The sequence below is a fragment of the Malaclemys terrapin genome, chromosome 1 (assembly GCF_027887155.1).
Source record: "Malaclemys terrapin pileata isolate rMalTer1 chromosome 1, rMalTer1.hap1, whole genome shotgun sequence".
NCBI lineage: Eukaryota > Metazoa > Chordata > Testudines > Emydidae > Malaclemys > Malaclemys terrapin.
The window spans coordinates 304,384,164-304,399,909 of NC_071505.1; the positions used below are offsets into that span (position 1 = coordinate 304,384,164).

At 40.4% G+C, this 15,746-nt stretch overlaps 1 protein-coding gene across 3 annotated transcripts in view; it reads right to left on the bottom strand.

Annotated features, from left to right (window-relative positions):
• Positions 1 to 15,746, bottom strand: part of PDS5B (PDS5 cohesin associated factor B) — a 263,572-nt gene that overhangs the window by 27,142 nt on the left and 220,684 nt on the right. For all 3 annotated transcript variants that reach the window (XM_054015327.1, XM_054015328.1, XM_054015326.1), the window contains exons 24-25: positions 12,216 to 12,339; positions 7,329 to 7,533 (exon numbers count right to left, since the gene is read on the bottom strand). In XM_054015327.1, the coding sequence (XP_053871302.1) occupies positions 7,329 to 7,533; positions 12,216 to 12,339 (329 nt within the window). The remainder of the gene's footprint in view (positions 1 to 7,328; positions 7,534 to 12,215; positions 12,340 to 15,746) is intronic.

Genomic DNA, 15,746 nt, shown 5'->3' on the forward strand with positions numbered 1-15,746 from the left:
CCTTTACATAAAATTCAAAGAGCACTATATAAAGTCAGTCAGCATTAATATATAGGCTAGTGCTGGTTTGGTGGACATAAAGAACAGTTATTTACCCTACAGTAACTGTGGTTCTTTGAGATATTGTAGTCTGTACAGATCCTACAATAAGTGCACTTGCACTTCATGCTCACAAGAACTGATTTTTTGACTGTCTATTGAGGCCTCACATGTGCCTTGTGCCTCACTTGTTCTCCTGTATGAGGACAAAGGGCAGGACAGCCGTGACCCTCCTTCTCTCAAAGTTCAACCCCACGTTACTGAGGACTCTGAAAAGCAGGGACAGAGGGGCAAATTGTATATCTACAATAACTATATCTCGAGGAACCAGTTACTGTAAGGTAATTAACTGTTCTTTCTTCTCCAAGTATGTCTTGGTGTGGATTCCGGCATAAGTGACTGGCATGCAGTAACCTCCCAGGATGGTGGGAATGAGGAGTTTCAGCTGTATCAATCAAATGGTGATTGCATACTGCTCTCCTAAACAGGTGTCTGACCTGGCTGCCATGTCAAGGGCGTAATATTGAACAAAAGTAAGCAGGTTGCTTCATGTACTGCTACCGTGCCAATCTCAGAAAGTACCATGTTTCTGAAGCAGGTTAATAATGCCACCTGTGCCCTGGTGGAATGTGCTTTGATGTTCAGTGGGAGAGGCTTGGCAGCCCAATTGATAGCAGGAGGAAATATACTCCGTGACCCACTGACAGTCTCTGAGTTAGCTTGGCCTGATATGGTTACAAAGATGCAGAGAGAGAACCTGAAAGGCTTGGTCCTGTTAAGGTAATAAAGCAAGGCTCTGGAGACATCTGAACTATGCAGCTTCTTCTCTCCCGGTGTTGAGTGTGGATCGGGAAGGAGACTGGTAAGGTGATGGATTGGTTCACGTAGAATTCCGAGACTATTTTCGGGATGAACTTGGGATGTGGTCTCATCACTTTGTTCCTGTGGCAGGGTGTTTAAGGTGCCAGCTGCAATGGCTTGGAGTTCGCTGATTCTCCATGCCTAGGTAATGGCCATGACAAAGACATCCTGATAGTTGGGAGGGCATGTTGAACATTTCAACAGCAGCTCAAAGGCAGGCTCTATAAGCTTTACAAGGATGATTCTAAGGTCCCACGTGAGAATTGGGTCTCTGACTGGAGGACAAGTATGAAGAAGGCTCTAGGAATTTCGATACCAGAGGATATGAACTGGAGTATGACATGCTGATATTGTGGCAAGGTGAACCTTAAGGGAGTTAAATGCTAGCCCAGTTTGTTTCAGAAGTATTATATAATCCAAGATTCAAGTGAGTCTTTGTGGTGCAAGGTCTCCTCCTCCGCACAAGAATTTCCTGAACTTGTAGGAACACAATCTTTTACAATAGTGCTGTCAGTCAGTCAACATCCAAGCCATCAAGTACAATGACTGCAGGTGCAGCATCTGACTGAGGTTCTGGGATATTATGTCTAGGTAAGCCAGGTGGCATATGGGAGGCTGCTTGGAAATCTAGAACAGGTCCAACAACCAAAACCACTTGGGCTATCATATCAGTATGGGGCTATCATGATGATCAAGGTCTTGTCATCTGATTTTAGATATTATTCATGGGCTTGGGTGAAATCAGGGGAACTGGCAGTAAAGCATACAGGAGGCCCTGAGACCACAAAAAAGATGAAAGCATCTAGCAGGAAGCCAGGGCTCTCACCTTCTTTGGGGCAGAGATTTGGACACTTGATGTTGTCCACTGTGGCAAACAAGTCTATAGTGGGAGTTTCTCACTGACAGAACATTGGGTCTAGGATAGAATTTCCGCAGTGACCATTCATGACTGGTTACCACATTTCTATTCAGAAAATCTACTGTTGACCCCTGACAGGTGTAGAGTTAGTGGGATCATGTCCCAGAACTTGAAGCCTTCCTGGCAAAAAGGAGATGATTGAGCATCTCCTTGTTAGTTATATAGTGCCTTACCAATGTGGTGTTCATCAAGATTTGAACCATGAGTTGCACAGAATGGGCAAGATGCTATATGCTATACAGGCTAATCTGATTACTCTCAGCTCCAAGACATCCATATGTAGTTTCAAATCATCTTGAGACCATGTGCCTTGCATCTGAAGGTGGTTCAAGTAAACATCTCAGTCGGCTCTGCAGCATCCATGAGAGAAGTTACTGGGACAGAAGGTGTCACCCTTTCCTCAAAGCAAGCTCTCACAGAACTTGAGGTAAGATTATGATCATCCTGTTCATGTGATGTGTGAAAGGACCTCAGCCACAGTTATAAGTGTTGAAGGTAAAATCTGGCAAGTGGTGGCATGTACTTGCATGCTGATTTAGGGCTTTAAGAGTCTCAGGCACACAAACACAGTCATAGTCTTGCCTGTAGGTCATATACTGGTGGACTGAAGAGATTGGAACTTGTCATCTAGCAGTTAGGCTTTTTCAGATCTAGAGCTGATCAAAGTTCCTATAAAATCTTATCAGTGATGGTGTGAGATTATTTCTCACAGTTCATAAGGAGTCCCAGTTGAGATAAAAGTGAAAGGACACAATCTGAGGCTATTTAAATCACCTGCTATGTCCTGTCCCTGATCAGTCAGTTGTCCGGATACAGGCATACATAGATCTTCCATTTCCTTAAATGTGCTATCACGACCACCAGTGAAAACTCTCAGTGCAGTGGAGAGTCTGAAGGGCAGAACCTTGTATTGTAATGATTGGGCCCCACCATGAATCTTAGCCTCCACTCAGCTCACAGGAAGTACCTATGTAAACGTACATATGAGAACGGCCATTCAGTAGAACCTCAGAGTTATAAACAGGCCAGTCAACCACAGACCTCATTTGGAACTGGAAGTACACAATCAGGCAGCAGCAGAGATTTAATTAAAAAAAAAAAAAAAAAGCAAATACACTACCATACTGTGTTAAATGTAAACTATTAAAAAAAGGAAAGCAGCATTTTTCTTCTGCATAGTACAGTTTCAAAGCTGTGTACAGTTAATGTTCAGTTGTAAACTTTTGAAAGAACCATAATGTTTTATTCAGATTTACAAATATTTCAGAGTTACGAACAACCTCCATTCCTGAGGTGTTCATAACTCTGAGGTTCTACTGTACTGGGTCATACCAAAGGTCCATCTAGCTCAGTATCCTATCTTTCAACAGTGGTCAAAGCCAGTGCTTCAGAGGGAATGAACAGAACAGGTAATCATCAAGTGATCCATGCCCCATCATCCATTCCCAGCTTCTGGCAACCAGAGGCTAAGGACACCATCCCTGCCCACCCTGGCTAATAGCCATTGATGGACCTATTCTCTATGAATTTATCTAGTTCTTTTTTGAACCCTGTTGTAGTCTTGGCCTTCACATCTTCTGGCAAAGAGTTCCACAGGTTGACTCTGCACTATGTGAAGGAATACTTCCTCTTGTTTGTTTTAAAGCTGCTGCCTATTAATTTCATGTGGTGACCTCTAGATCTTGTGTCATGAGAAGGAGTACACAACACTTCCTTATTTACTTTCTCCACACCAGTCATGATTTTATAGATCTGTATGATATCCCCCCCAGTCATGTCTTTTCCAAGCTGAAAAGTCTGTCTTATTAATCTCTCCTCATATAGAAGCTATTCCATACCCCTAATCATTTTTGTTGTTTTTTTTCTGTATCTTTTCCAATTTTAATACATCTTTTTTGAGATGGGGTGACCACATCTGCATGCAGTATTCAAGATGTGGGCATACATTCATTTATATAGAGGCAATATCATACTTTGTCTTATTATCTATCCCTTTCCTAATGATTCACAACATTCTGTTAGCTTGTTTGATTGCTAATGCACATTGAATGGATAGTTTCAGAAAACTATTCATAATGACTCCAAGATCTCTTTCTTAAGTGGTAACAGCTAATTTAGACCCCGTCATTTCATATGTATAGTTGGGATTAGGTTTTCCAATGTGCATTACTTTCAATTATCAAAATTGAATTTCATCTGCCATTTTGTTGGCCTGTCATCCAGTTTTGTGAAATCCCTTTGTAACTCTTTGCAGTCTACTTTGGACTTAACTATCTTGAGTAGCTTTTTATCATCTGTAAATTTTGCCACCTCACCTTTTGCCCCTTTTTCCAGATCATTTATGAACATGTTGAAGAATATTGGTCCCAGTACAGACCCCTGGGGAACACCACTATTTACCGCACTCCATTCTGAAAACTGACCATTTATTCCTACCCTTTGTTTCCTATCTTTTAACCAGTTACTGATGTGTGAGAGGACCTTCTCTCTTATCCCATGACAGCTTACTTTGCTCAAGAGTCTTTGGTGAGGGACCTTGATAAAGGCTTTCTGAAAATCTATATCCATGAGATCACCTTTGTCCACATGTTTGTTGACCCCTTGATTAGTTCCTTGATGCCTGTGCAGGCAAGCCCATTACTCCCAACAAGGCCATGACACACTGTATGAGTACAGATGACCCCATGCTGTTGGCTGGACCAACAGCAGGCTTGGTGGCCCAGCGGTGGCTGAGGACTGCAGGTCTCTCGATGGCACTGACTGCACACCTGATAGGGGAAGGGTCTCTGGTTGATGACATGGAGAATAATAATGTCCACCCTGGTGAAGGCTCGGAGGAGTAGAATTCTTCTAGGGATGGCATCAACGTACAATGCACTAACTCTGTACTGGTGCTGATGGTCATCTTGGTGCCAACAATGGACCTGGGTTTGCACGAGTCTGATGCCTCCAGGCCGGCATCAATGCGGAGGTCACTGCAGTAGAGTCTGCTGCACTGCAGTCTGCTCCAGGACGCCATCCCTTGATACTGTGTGGGGCTTGGACAATTTTACTCTGAGGTTTTGCTATGTCTGTCCCCACACAGGAGCTCACTGAGTTCCTTCTTGAGCTTCTGCCTTTGTGCTCACACTGTCCGCTTTCAGCACTTGACTTCAACACCTGAGATGTTACTAACAGGTTTAGTGTCAAAAGCTGAGGTCAGTTTTGATATTGGTGCTGGGTCTTTCCTTGGTGCCTCTTCTTAATAGTAGTCTTAAGTGCCTAGAAGCTCATAGGGTAATAAGTAATAGCCAACATGGATTGGACTAGAACAAATCATGCCAAGCCCACCTTATTTTCTTCTTTCACATAGTTACTGGCCCAGTGAATGGCGGAAAGTAGTAGATGTGATATATCTTATGTTCTTAACTTGATTTTATAAGGTTTTTGACACAGTGTCACATGACATTCTTATAAATAAAATAGGGAAATGTGGCCTAGATGAAATAACTATTGTAGAAGAGAGCACTGGGCCTGGTGCAAGACCTGAGGCCAGCTCATGTATCAGACAGTGAATCTGTAAGCATCTGAGTCTCTTGCAGAGAGATTAGTCCATCGTAGGATGGACGGTCTTCAAGCCTACAGGTTTCAAATCCACCATTTAAAAAGCCCTGCGATAGTGAGGGTCAGATCAAACAAAGTTTGATCCAGACAGCTGGTTATCAGTTCATGACAGTCAAAACAGGATCTCAAAAATGGTTCTAACGATTTGAAGAATATTTCAAAGAAGTTTAGCTTGATTTCAGAACCAGCAGATTGGACATTCATAGAATTTCAGGGTTGGAAGGGACCTCAGGAGGTAATCTAGTCCAACCCCCTGCTCAAACCAGGACCAATCCCCAACTAAATCATCCGAGCCAGGGCTTTGTCAAGCTGGGCCTTAAAAACCTCTAAAGAAGGAGATTCCACCACCTATCTAGGTAACCCATTCCAGTGGTTCACCACCCTCCTAATGAAAAAGTTTTTCCTAATATCTAACCTAAACGTCTCCCACTAGTTTCATCTTGCTGCCCTGGGAGGGATTAGGTAATTGAGGGATGGTGGTGGCTGTTCTGCCTTTTACGCTCTTGTACAGAAGCATGAGGTGGTACAGGGTGCCTATTCACTTTGAGTGATGTGTGGTGGAGATATTGACCCAACAAAGGCTGTTTGGTTGAGCTTGATATTGATTTACATACTTGTACATTTTTTTTAAATTATAATCTTGCCTTTACATTTTCTAATTTCTTAACGGATTAGCTTTCATTAACCACAGACTTATTTTAATGTTTCCTCTGACATTACCAATACATATTTTCATGGCCTTAAATATACTGGTCTTAGAATTTCTTTAAGTTTCTAAAGTTATGTTCATAAAACATTCCAATGATTGCTGTGGTGCAGGAATCCTTTTGTTACTAATCCCCACCCTGAAGTCTTTAGAACTCAAAGAACATAATCTGCAACCCTGTGCCCAATGTAGGTTTTACAATCCCTACATAGGACTCACATTTTTCATGATCACTGTATATAATAAATTATTAATCCACGAAATTTTCCTAAATTAGTCAAAAATACCTGTTGCCACTGAAACACACAGAAAAAAATAGATTTAGCCAATCCTAGGACAAGCCAAAACATTTGGCTTGTCACAGGATAATCGAAGAATCAAAGGGAAACTTTAAAAAAAAGAAGTTATTTTAAACAAATCTAAAATTATCCAAGTTGCTTTAAAATTTCTAAAAAGGTCCTACATTGGTAACAGATTATTATGGCCATTTTCACATGTGTTTATTTAATTCTGGTGAAATTAGGTATATGGGCCCAAACTGGAATTATAATGGAAAACTAGCTACAGCCTTAATTGGTCTCTCTCTGTAATGATTCATAAAACATATTAAGCACTAAACTGCCAAGGTGTATGGGGGGAAGGACCAGTCCTTGTAATTCCCTTAGTGCCAGAGACTACAATTGTAGGACACACGTAGGATTAGAGGGAAGGCTCTGGAACACACCAGCACAAGGGCCAGACAAATTTGACACCATGTGCTTTTAAACCATTAGTCTTGTTTCCTATTAACTAATGAACTAAAATCTAAAGTCAACTCAACTAAATCTGAACTAAAATGAACACTTTGTTCATAATGCTGTCGTATGTAACAATACCTTTACATTAGCTCTTGAATTTTAATTTACAGTCTAACTTTGAGCAAACCCCTCTCAATAAAAAGGTTGTAATACTTCATTTTGTAACAGTATACTCTATTTTAACAACTTGTGTTACGCAAAATTAGTTGTAAAATGTGTATAATCTTTCATTAGCTAAGATATCTCTTAAATGAAATTTATTACAAATTTAGAGTTAGTTTTTATTTACTGAAATACTCTGCAAAAATCAATCAATATTTTTACAGCCTAGTCAGGGTCTGCATACAAGCTAGCAGACTTGTATTTGCATTTGCTGAGAATTACTTCTATTTATTTTTCTTACCACTCACTGCTGCATGCTGCTTCAGATATTCTCTTCTCACGTTTATGTTTTTCACAAGGCACTGCCTAGCATGTGCTCTTCTTTCCTTCACTGGGTCTTTCGCACACAGTGCACAAATGGCCATATATTCCAGAGGGAGCCGTAGTCGGGAAAGGCCTTTGTGGAGTTTCTGAGCAAATATTTGTCTAACTTGGTAACACTCATCCTGTTTAAAAAAAAAAAAAAAAAAGAGAGAAATAAAAAACGAGCATTTTTACATATAATACAGACATTTAGAAGTTACACACAAAAATGAATGATGGTATGTATGAAAAAAATCAATCCGTCCCCTTGCAGCCATAAAATTCTTCCTATTCTATAGAAAAGGAAGATCTCTTCATCCCACCCCAGGAACTCACTAGGATTCAACTGGATGTATCCTAAAGGACAGAAAATCCCCTATAGAACAAGAAGAATGTTAAAGTATAGGTTTAGGTCCAATCTTGAAGCTTTTTAAGGCCCACTTAAGAAGCATGTGCCTAACTTCTAAGCACATGAGCATTCCCTTCCGTTGACTTCAAAGGGACTGCTTGCAAACGTAAACACGTTTAAGTACCTTACTGAATCAGAACCAAAAATAAGGTGTTCCACTGAAGTAATAAAGCCTTTATTGATAGTTAAAACAAACAATAAAACAATGTGGAAATGTAAAGTGGTAAAATCAAAATAGATTTTCAGGCCACTGAAAAGCACCTGACAAACTCTATCTCCCTGCTTAATGTAAGCTTTCTACCGGTCCTGCTTAGTCAAGAGACGTCAAGTTTACAAATATTTTTATAACGGCAAAAGATATCCTCCCCTTTAGTCCTGGTTTCTGAAAATTCACTATAAATAACGTAGTTTCAATTATTAGAACTATAACATGAAAACTCATACATTATCTGTTAAACAGTGCAAAACTATTTCAGCAATAGACAACAAAAGGTGCGTAATTAGAGCACCAAATGCAGAGAGCATACCAATAATTTGACAAGTTATTATAACGTGGTACAGTTTCAAAAATATACCCAACCAGCACAGGAGCACAGTGAGTGTCTGAAGTACTGCAGGAGAAAGACCATAGATCAGAAAGTAGACCAAAACAAAAGGGGAAAAATAATCTTTCCACTTTTAGAATATTCCCTGCAAATTAATCTATGAAGCACCATTGGGCTGTGGCTTTGTCAGTTGGCATTCTAACCTGTGACTAGAATCAACTGATGCTACTAAGCAGAGGATGAGAATTAAAGAGGGGTGGGACTGAATGTCTAACATTAAGAAATGGGCTCCAATACCAAAGGGTTACTCTAAACATGTGTGTACAAGTATCAGGGGGGTAGCCGTGTTAGTCTGGATCTGTAAAAAGCAACAGAGTCCTGTGGCACCTTTAAGACTAACGGATGTATTGGAGCATAAGCTTTCGTGGGTGAATGCCCACTTCGTGGGATGCATGTACATTCACCCACGAAAGCTTATGCTCCAATACATCTGTTAGTCTTAAAGGTGCCACAGGACTTTATGTGTGTACAAAAGTCTGAAATGGAATATTTGACACCCAGGCATAGCTTTTTATTCCACCTAGGTGATATAGATTGCTGTTCCATTGAGCATCCGTAGTAGTACCTCCTGGAAACACAAAAGTCATTAAACTATATTAGCTGCTCTAGCACCAGGCACAGAAAGAAAGGTTATTTACTTTACAGTAACTAGAGTTCTTCAAGTTGTGTGGTACCTATTTGTATTAGACTGCAGGAATGCATGCGCCCCACATGTCTGACACCAGAAGATTCTTGCAAGCAGTGTCTGTTGGAGCACACCTGTGCCCCTATCCTCCTTGTGCTCCAAACCAAGGGCATAAGAGACAGTGTGGACCAACCAACTGCTTCTCCAGTACCTTTCTACCATGAAAAACCTTAGCAATGCTCTGCAGCAGAGGGAAAGGAGGGCATATAGTGGAATACAGACAGGGACCACACACCTTAATGTAACTGGAGTTCTTAAAGACAAGTAACCTTTCTTTCTCTGAGTGAGGGCCCCTATGTGTATTCCACCATGGGTGATTCACAAGCAGTTTTCATTGAGGAAAAGCATGCAAGGACCTCTGCTCTACCACTAATTGGAGGACTGCTCTGCCAAAAGCTGTATCAGTTGTAGAAGTCTGCACCAGAGCATATGTCTTGTGAAAGTGTGAACAGAGCTCCATGTTGCCACTTTACAAATTTCCAGGAAAGGAACCTCTTGGAGCAAGGCTACTGATGCAGTCTGTGTTCTAGTCAAGCGGTCCCTTACCCCTCATGGGAGAGAGGTTGCCTTTAACGCATAACAGAGTATGATGCAATCTGAAATCCATTTGGACAGGCTTTGGGATGAATCACTTACAAGTTCCACAAAGGATACGAACAATCTAGGTGATTTCCTAAAGGACTTATTCCTTTGCAGGTAGAATGCCAAGGGTTGATGGACACCCAGAGTGAAGCCACTTCTCCTCACTGGAGGCTTGCGGCTTTGGGAAGAACACAGGTAAGAAAATAATCTGATTTAGATGGAATTCTGAGATCATCTTGGGGGTGAAATTTGGGTGTAATCTCAGGGAGACACTGCCCCTATGGAAGACTGTGTAAGGCAGATCAGTCTTAAGGACCTCCAGCTCACCTACTCTTCTGGCTAAAATAATGGCCATCAGAAAGACAAGCTTCACTGATAGGTGGGCAAAGGAACATTTGGGTAAGGGTTCAAAGGAAGTCTTTGTTAACGCTGAGAAGACTCAACTGAGGTCCTAAATCAGGGTAAGATTTCAGTATCGTAAGAAAGGTTCTAATGATAAGCCCTTTAGAAAACGTACTGTAAGAGGATGGGTGAAGATTAAGTGGTTGTCAACTACACAGTGACAGATGCTGATAAGCAGCTAAGTGCATCCGTAGGGAGCTAAGAAATAGACCAACGACTTTAAGAAGAGGACATATTCCAAGATGATAGGGATGTCAGAATCTTCTGGTGTTACCCAACAATGTTGACACCAGATACAAAATCTTTTCCACTTTGCCACGTAGCACTTTTTTGTGGACTCCTTCCCTACGACTATTATAGATGGATTGAACTGCTTCTGACCATGTCTTTTCTAGGTCTGTTGCCCATACGAATGAATACCAGGCATTTAGGTGTATCGATGCAGGAGTGGAATGACTGATCTTGCCTTTGTCTTGGATCAACAGGTCTGGGAAGAGCTGGATATGGATGCATGAATGTGCTGACATCTGGAGAAAGATGGGAAACCAGAATTGTCTATGCCACCTGGGAAAAAATCAGGATTACCAATGCTCCCTCTTGCTTGTTCTCTCTTAGAATCTAAGGTAAAAGTGGAATAGGTGGAAAGGCTTATGTTAGTTGCCCTGTCAATAGAACCAGACATGTGTCTCCTCTCCTGAGAAGAGTCCCTGAAGAGAGACGGGGAAGAAGGTTTGGAGGGGAAAAGGAAAGAAATTCTATAGTGTTGCCAGTATAGATGATCTCCAGGACTCATTTGTCTGTCACTAAAAGATGACAACCATGGCAAAAATGAGCTAGGCAGCTACCAAATTGGGTGCTGGAGTCCTGGAGAGATCTGGTAGATGGATTGATTTGCAGCTCTCAAAGATCTTGTCATAAGTGCTTTCTAATGGGAGGTTGGGGTTGGAAGCAGGGTGAAGGGGGAACAATATGCTTGCTCCACTGTATCCACTGCCGGGTCGCTTGTAATCCTTTTGATGATAAAAGGGTTGAGGAGCTGGTCACTGCTTGTATGTTTGCAAACTGGTATGGTATTTCTCCCTGGCTCTGGAGTGTAGCTAGCCAGTGAGTGACCGACGGTCCTTTAGTCCTTTAAGGAATATAACATCTCATCTGTCTTTTCACTGAACAAACTGTTTCCCTCAAAGGGCAGATTTTCCATCATGGATTGGACTTCTTTGGGAAATCTGCAGGATTAAGTCCACAATGCCCAAAAGAGGACTATAAATATAGATGCCAGCCAGTAGGAGGCTGTATCCACTGTATTGCCTGAGGCCTGAAGAGGAGATCTAGCCAGCAGTTTGCCCTCTGTGATGAGCACTTTGAACTGCAGCCTATCCTCCGGCAGAGTGTGTCAGTGAATTCTCAAGCTTAGTATAATTAATGTAGTGATACTTTGACATTAGTGCCTGATAGGATTTTACTTCAACCAGCTTCCCATTCCGCATAGCAAATTTTCTCCCTGAGAGATCTAAATGTTTTTAACTTTTCTACTCGGAGGAGTGGATCTCAGCTCCTTCCGAGTCCCATGAGCCTGAGTCAGCTGACAGAGGCCAGCAGCGGTTATTTAATTGCAATGTAGCTATACCTTTAAGGTCTGCAGGATGAGAGCTCTTTTCTGCAGACCTCAAAATAAGTCAATATCACAAAGTGAACTTTGCATGGCTCGTAAGAACCGAAGCTCTCTCTAAAAATCATCATACCCCAGTGTATCTTTCTTACATTACTACGTCAGCATTAAAATAAATTTGTTATCTAGCTGAAGTTTAGCAAATAGATACTAGAAGAATCTTTTAGTTGCAATGAATACCAATTTTCTAATGCTCGGTCCACTGCTCTTACTATTAGACCACTCCTTTATTGCTTTTAGTTCCTAGTAGTATCCATCATTTCAACATAATAAAAAAACCCTGAATTTTCAGGATCATGAGAAACAAATTTAAAATTGAGGACAAGTTAGAATTGCAATCTGAATATTGAGAATGACTCTTCAAATGAATATTCTTAGTGATCTGAAGCCACAGATTATTAGCATACATATTAGCTGGTTCAGACACACACACACACACACTCCTCTCTCTTCCCTCCACCCCATTTCCTTACATTAACGGCTAATGCACATAGCTGGTATTGTTCTAATGTGATGATTTCATGGTAACAAGGTTCCTGTGCCAGCTTCACAATAGCACTAGCAGCAGCCAGCCTCAGACGAGACATATCGGGTTTACTGAAAAACAAGCACAGAGGTAGATAGGTTAAATTAGTGCAAGATTATTTAAGTATCTGTGTCATGGAATCAAGTTCCTCAAGTTTGAAACAATTTTTCTCCACAATGCTGAAAAATGGCTCAGGTGGAACAGTGAGGAATCTGAATGGCCTTTGCTTTCTGTACACAAAATAATTATGTAAGTAACTGAAAAGTAAAATTAGAACCTTGTAAATTAATACTTCTCATGGAATCTCTACCCATCTAGAGGTTTGCACAGTACCTCTACTAAACCTTGTGTTATTTGTTGTATGAAAGGGATTAGTTTCCAGATTCAGGACAGCATAATCACAACCTACTTAGGGTACACCTATACACTTGGGCACATTTTCCCCAAGGGAATTAATGTCCTTTGTGATTTCCTCAAAGAGTTTCACATGAGGAAATGGTTCCAGTTTGCCTTATCATAATGCCTATGTATTAGCGAATGCTAGCACAATATGAATCATGTCCTTGTGTATACTAGGGCTTACGAAATCTCAGTATAATGGCTAAAGCATTCCCTCTCCTATGAAGCCAGATAAAGGGATCTGGTGAGTCAAACCAACCATCTCTCAACGTTTTAGGAGTACCAGTAATTGATTTACATGCTCCCCTAATCAGGCATTTGCTATTTTCCAAATAGGGTTGGATTTTTGGTACACCGAGTAATACTATAATGACAAAGAGATCATAAGAGTATAAAACAGTTTCAACTTATCTCTGCAAATTGGTATTGACCCAATCTGTATAAACTTATAATCACTTTATTGCTAGCCTTCAGGGACTTTCAAAACCCTCTCTCTCATTTCTGGTAAATTAGCATTTCTTTTGGCCTTCTGTGCATCTAATTGTCAAAAAGAAATAGATCTCGAAGAGTCTCATGTCTCACACAGGCTCTGGCTTGGGCCTGGACTCTAGTGTTGACTGCTACAACAAGCATAGCTTTTTCCCCTGGCAACTTGTAGTAGAAAATAAATCTAATTAATGAGGGGATAAAATTATTGATATATGAAAGATGACAAAATATTGAACGCCTTAATCTTTCTCTCAAGTATTTATGGAGCAACAGCTACCAGATTATTTTAAATTCATCTTTATCATGAAAAATATATTTAAAAGTTGGGGTGATTAGGAAGGAAAAGATTGTAACTATACTTATTAATAACCAGAACATGACAGAATACTTGGCGGTTTTGAACATACTCAAATTGTCTAGTCGTGTACCGTAAAGTTTTAAGGGGGTTAGCTAACAATTTTTTTGAAGTCATGTAGAACTGGAATACTACTACAACAAAAAGGGCATGAAGAATGATCCTGGAATTTTCTAGTGCACAGTGGCTTCTAACTAAAATAGAATGGAAAAAAATTGAGAGAAAAAACAAGTATGCTAATTGAGTCATATGCAATAAGTAGCATGGGTTTATAAAGAATAAAGTCTTGCCAGACAAGTTTGCTTTCTTTGTGGTAGAAATCTATTTGTTGGTGAAGAGAAAGGATAAGCTTAAGAACTCAATTTTACTCAACCATTTTACAGTATCACAAAATCTTATTTTGAAAATTAAAGCCAGATTTTACATGTAAACTGGCTAAATGATTACAAAGTTCAAATTATTCATATTAAATATTATTTGCATTATAGCAGTGCACAGAAGCCAGAATAAGATCAGGGCCCAACTGTGTTAGAGATTATACAAACACATAAGAGACAATCCCAGCCCTTAAGCGTTTACAATCTGAATTAAAACAAGCCACAAGTGGTTGTAATAAGCAAATGAATTAAGAATGTGGGGGGGAAGGCCAGAGGGATGAGGCTAACAGCAATCACACGTGGTGTATTGTATAGGAGGAGGCATTGTAAACAGAAATATGAGGATTTAAGAAAGGGGTTCTGATATAAGGCATATATTTGAAACTGCAGCAAAGTGAGACCAAATGGGTAGATAAATTGTTGGACCGGAGTACTCAGTCTTAATTTTGTGAAGTTCTGTTGTACATAACCCAAAGATGTGTCTTGAAAGCACTTGTAAAAATCAATGGCTTATAAACTTCAGTGTGAAGTGACATTTTCTCTCATTCCACAGACTAATACTTAGGTATGTCAGAAAGAAATCCTCTTCTGAATGCACAGCATGTAAACGAAAGTTGTCTAACCCTCTAAATTTCTTCCAGGTCACATGGAGCAAAAGGATTCCTCTGAACAAATCAAATCCTTTGGCAATAGGGTATCAAGCTGGAGCCCAGAGGCAGCATTATGCCTGAATCTATAAAGCAATGGCAGCCATTGAAACGGTATATTTTTCTTTCATCCAACTCTTGGCTTTCCCCTGCTAGTTTCATTTTTCTGTAGGCCTTCATTCTAGATCCATGTGGATGGCATGGCCCTTCAATATTCTTATTTCCAAAATGCAGTTTTATGAGGGGTGACTTCTGGGACTTACTGCCAGTCAGTACTTCGGTGGGGCTGGAGATCTCTTCAAATAGATTCTTGCCCTAGTATCAGTGTTCTTGCCCTAATATCAGAATTTTAACAGCTATTTGCAGCAGCTGGTGTCCTGTGGTATTGCAATATCCTAGTGCTCTTTTCACAAATACTTAAGCAATACTGTATTTTTACATTTAATGCTTTATTTACATCAAATAAAAACAGTATTAAAACAGCGTGGTGTGGCAGCTTTAACTTAAATTGTTTTAGTTTAGCCTATTTCAATTAAGTCTCAAGCTTTTCTAAAGAAATATTTAAATTTAAAGGGTATTATCAAGGTAAATAAGCCAAAAATATTTCATCTGTACATGTGCTAACATTGTATGCATAAAGGAGTATAGTTGCTATGTAGAAGATTTACCTAGAAGCTAAAAAATAAAGCATTGAAGCCAACTATCCAAAGAAAGCAACAGAGTCTCCTGTGGCACCTTTAAGACTAACAGATGTATTGGAGCATAAGCTTTCGTGGGTGAATACTCACTTCATCAGATCACCCACGAAAGCTTATGCTCCAATACATCTGTTAGTCTTAAAGGTGCCACAGGACTCTCTGTTGCTTTTTACAGATCCAGACTAACATGGCTACCCCTCCGATACTATCCAAAGAAACTACCTCAGAGAAATATCTTAGCAGTTGCAGTCTACCAAGTTTCTTCAGCCAACTGCCCCATGGTTTAAATGGGAGGTGGCTAGTGTCAAAGTGTTTTCCATGTGGTGCTCAGACTGGAACCCAGTTCATACCTACATATGACAAAGTCTGGACTTGGCAACTTTCAGAGGATGCTGCAAGGCCCATGTCCCCATACTGTCCGTAAAGAAGTGGGGCTGTATAGGTGTATAAATGAGAAGAGGGGGGTTAGAATCTTATTTATGGTGGATGGGAGATTCTCTTACCAAGATAGGG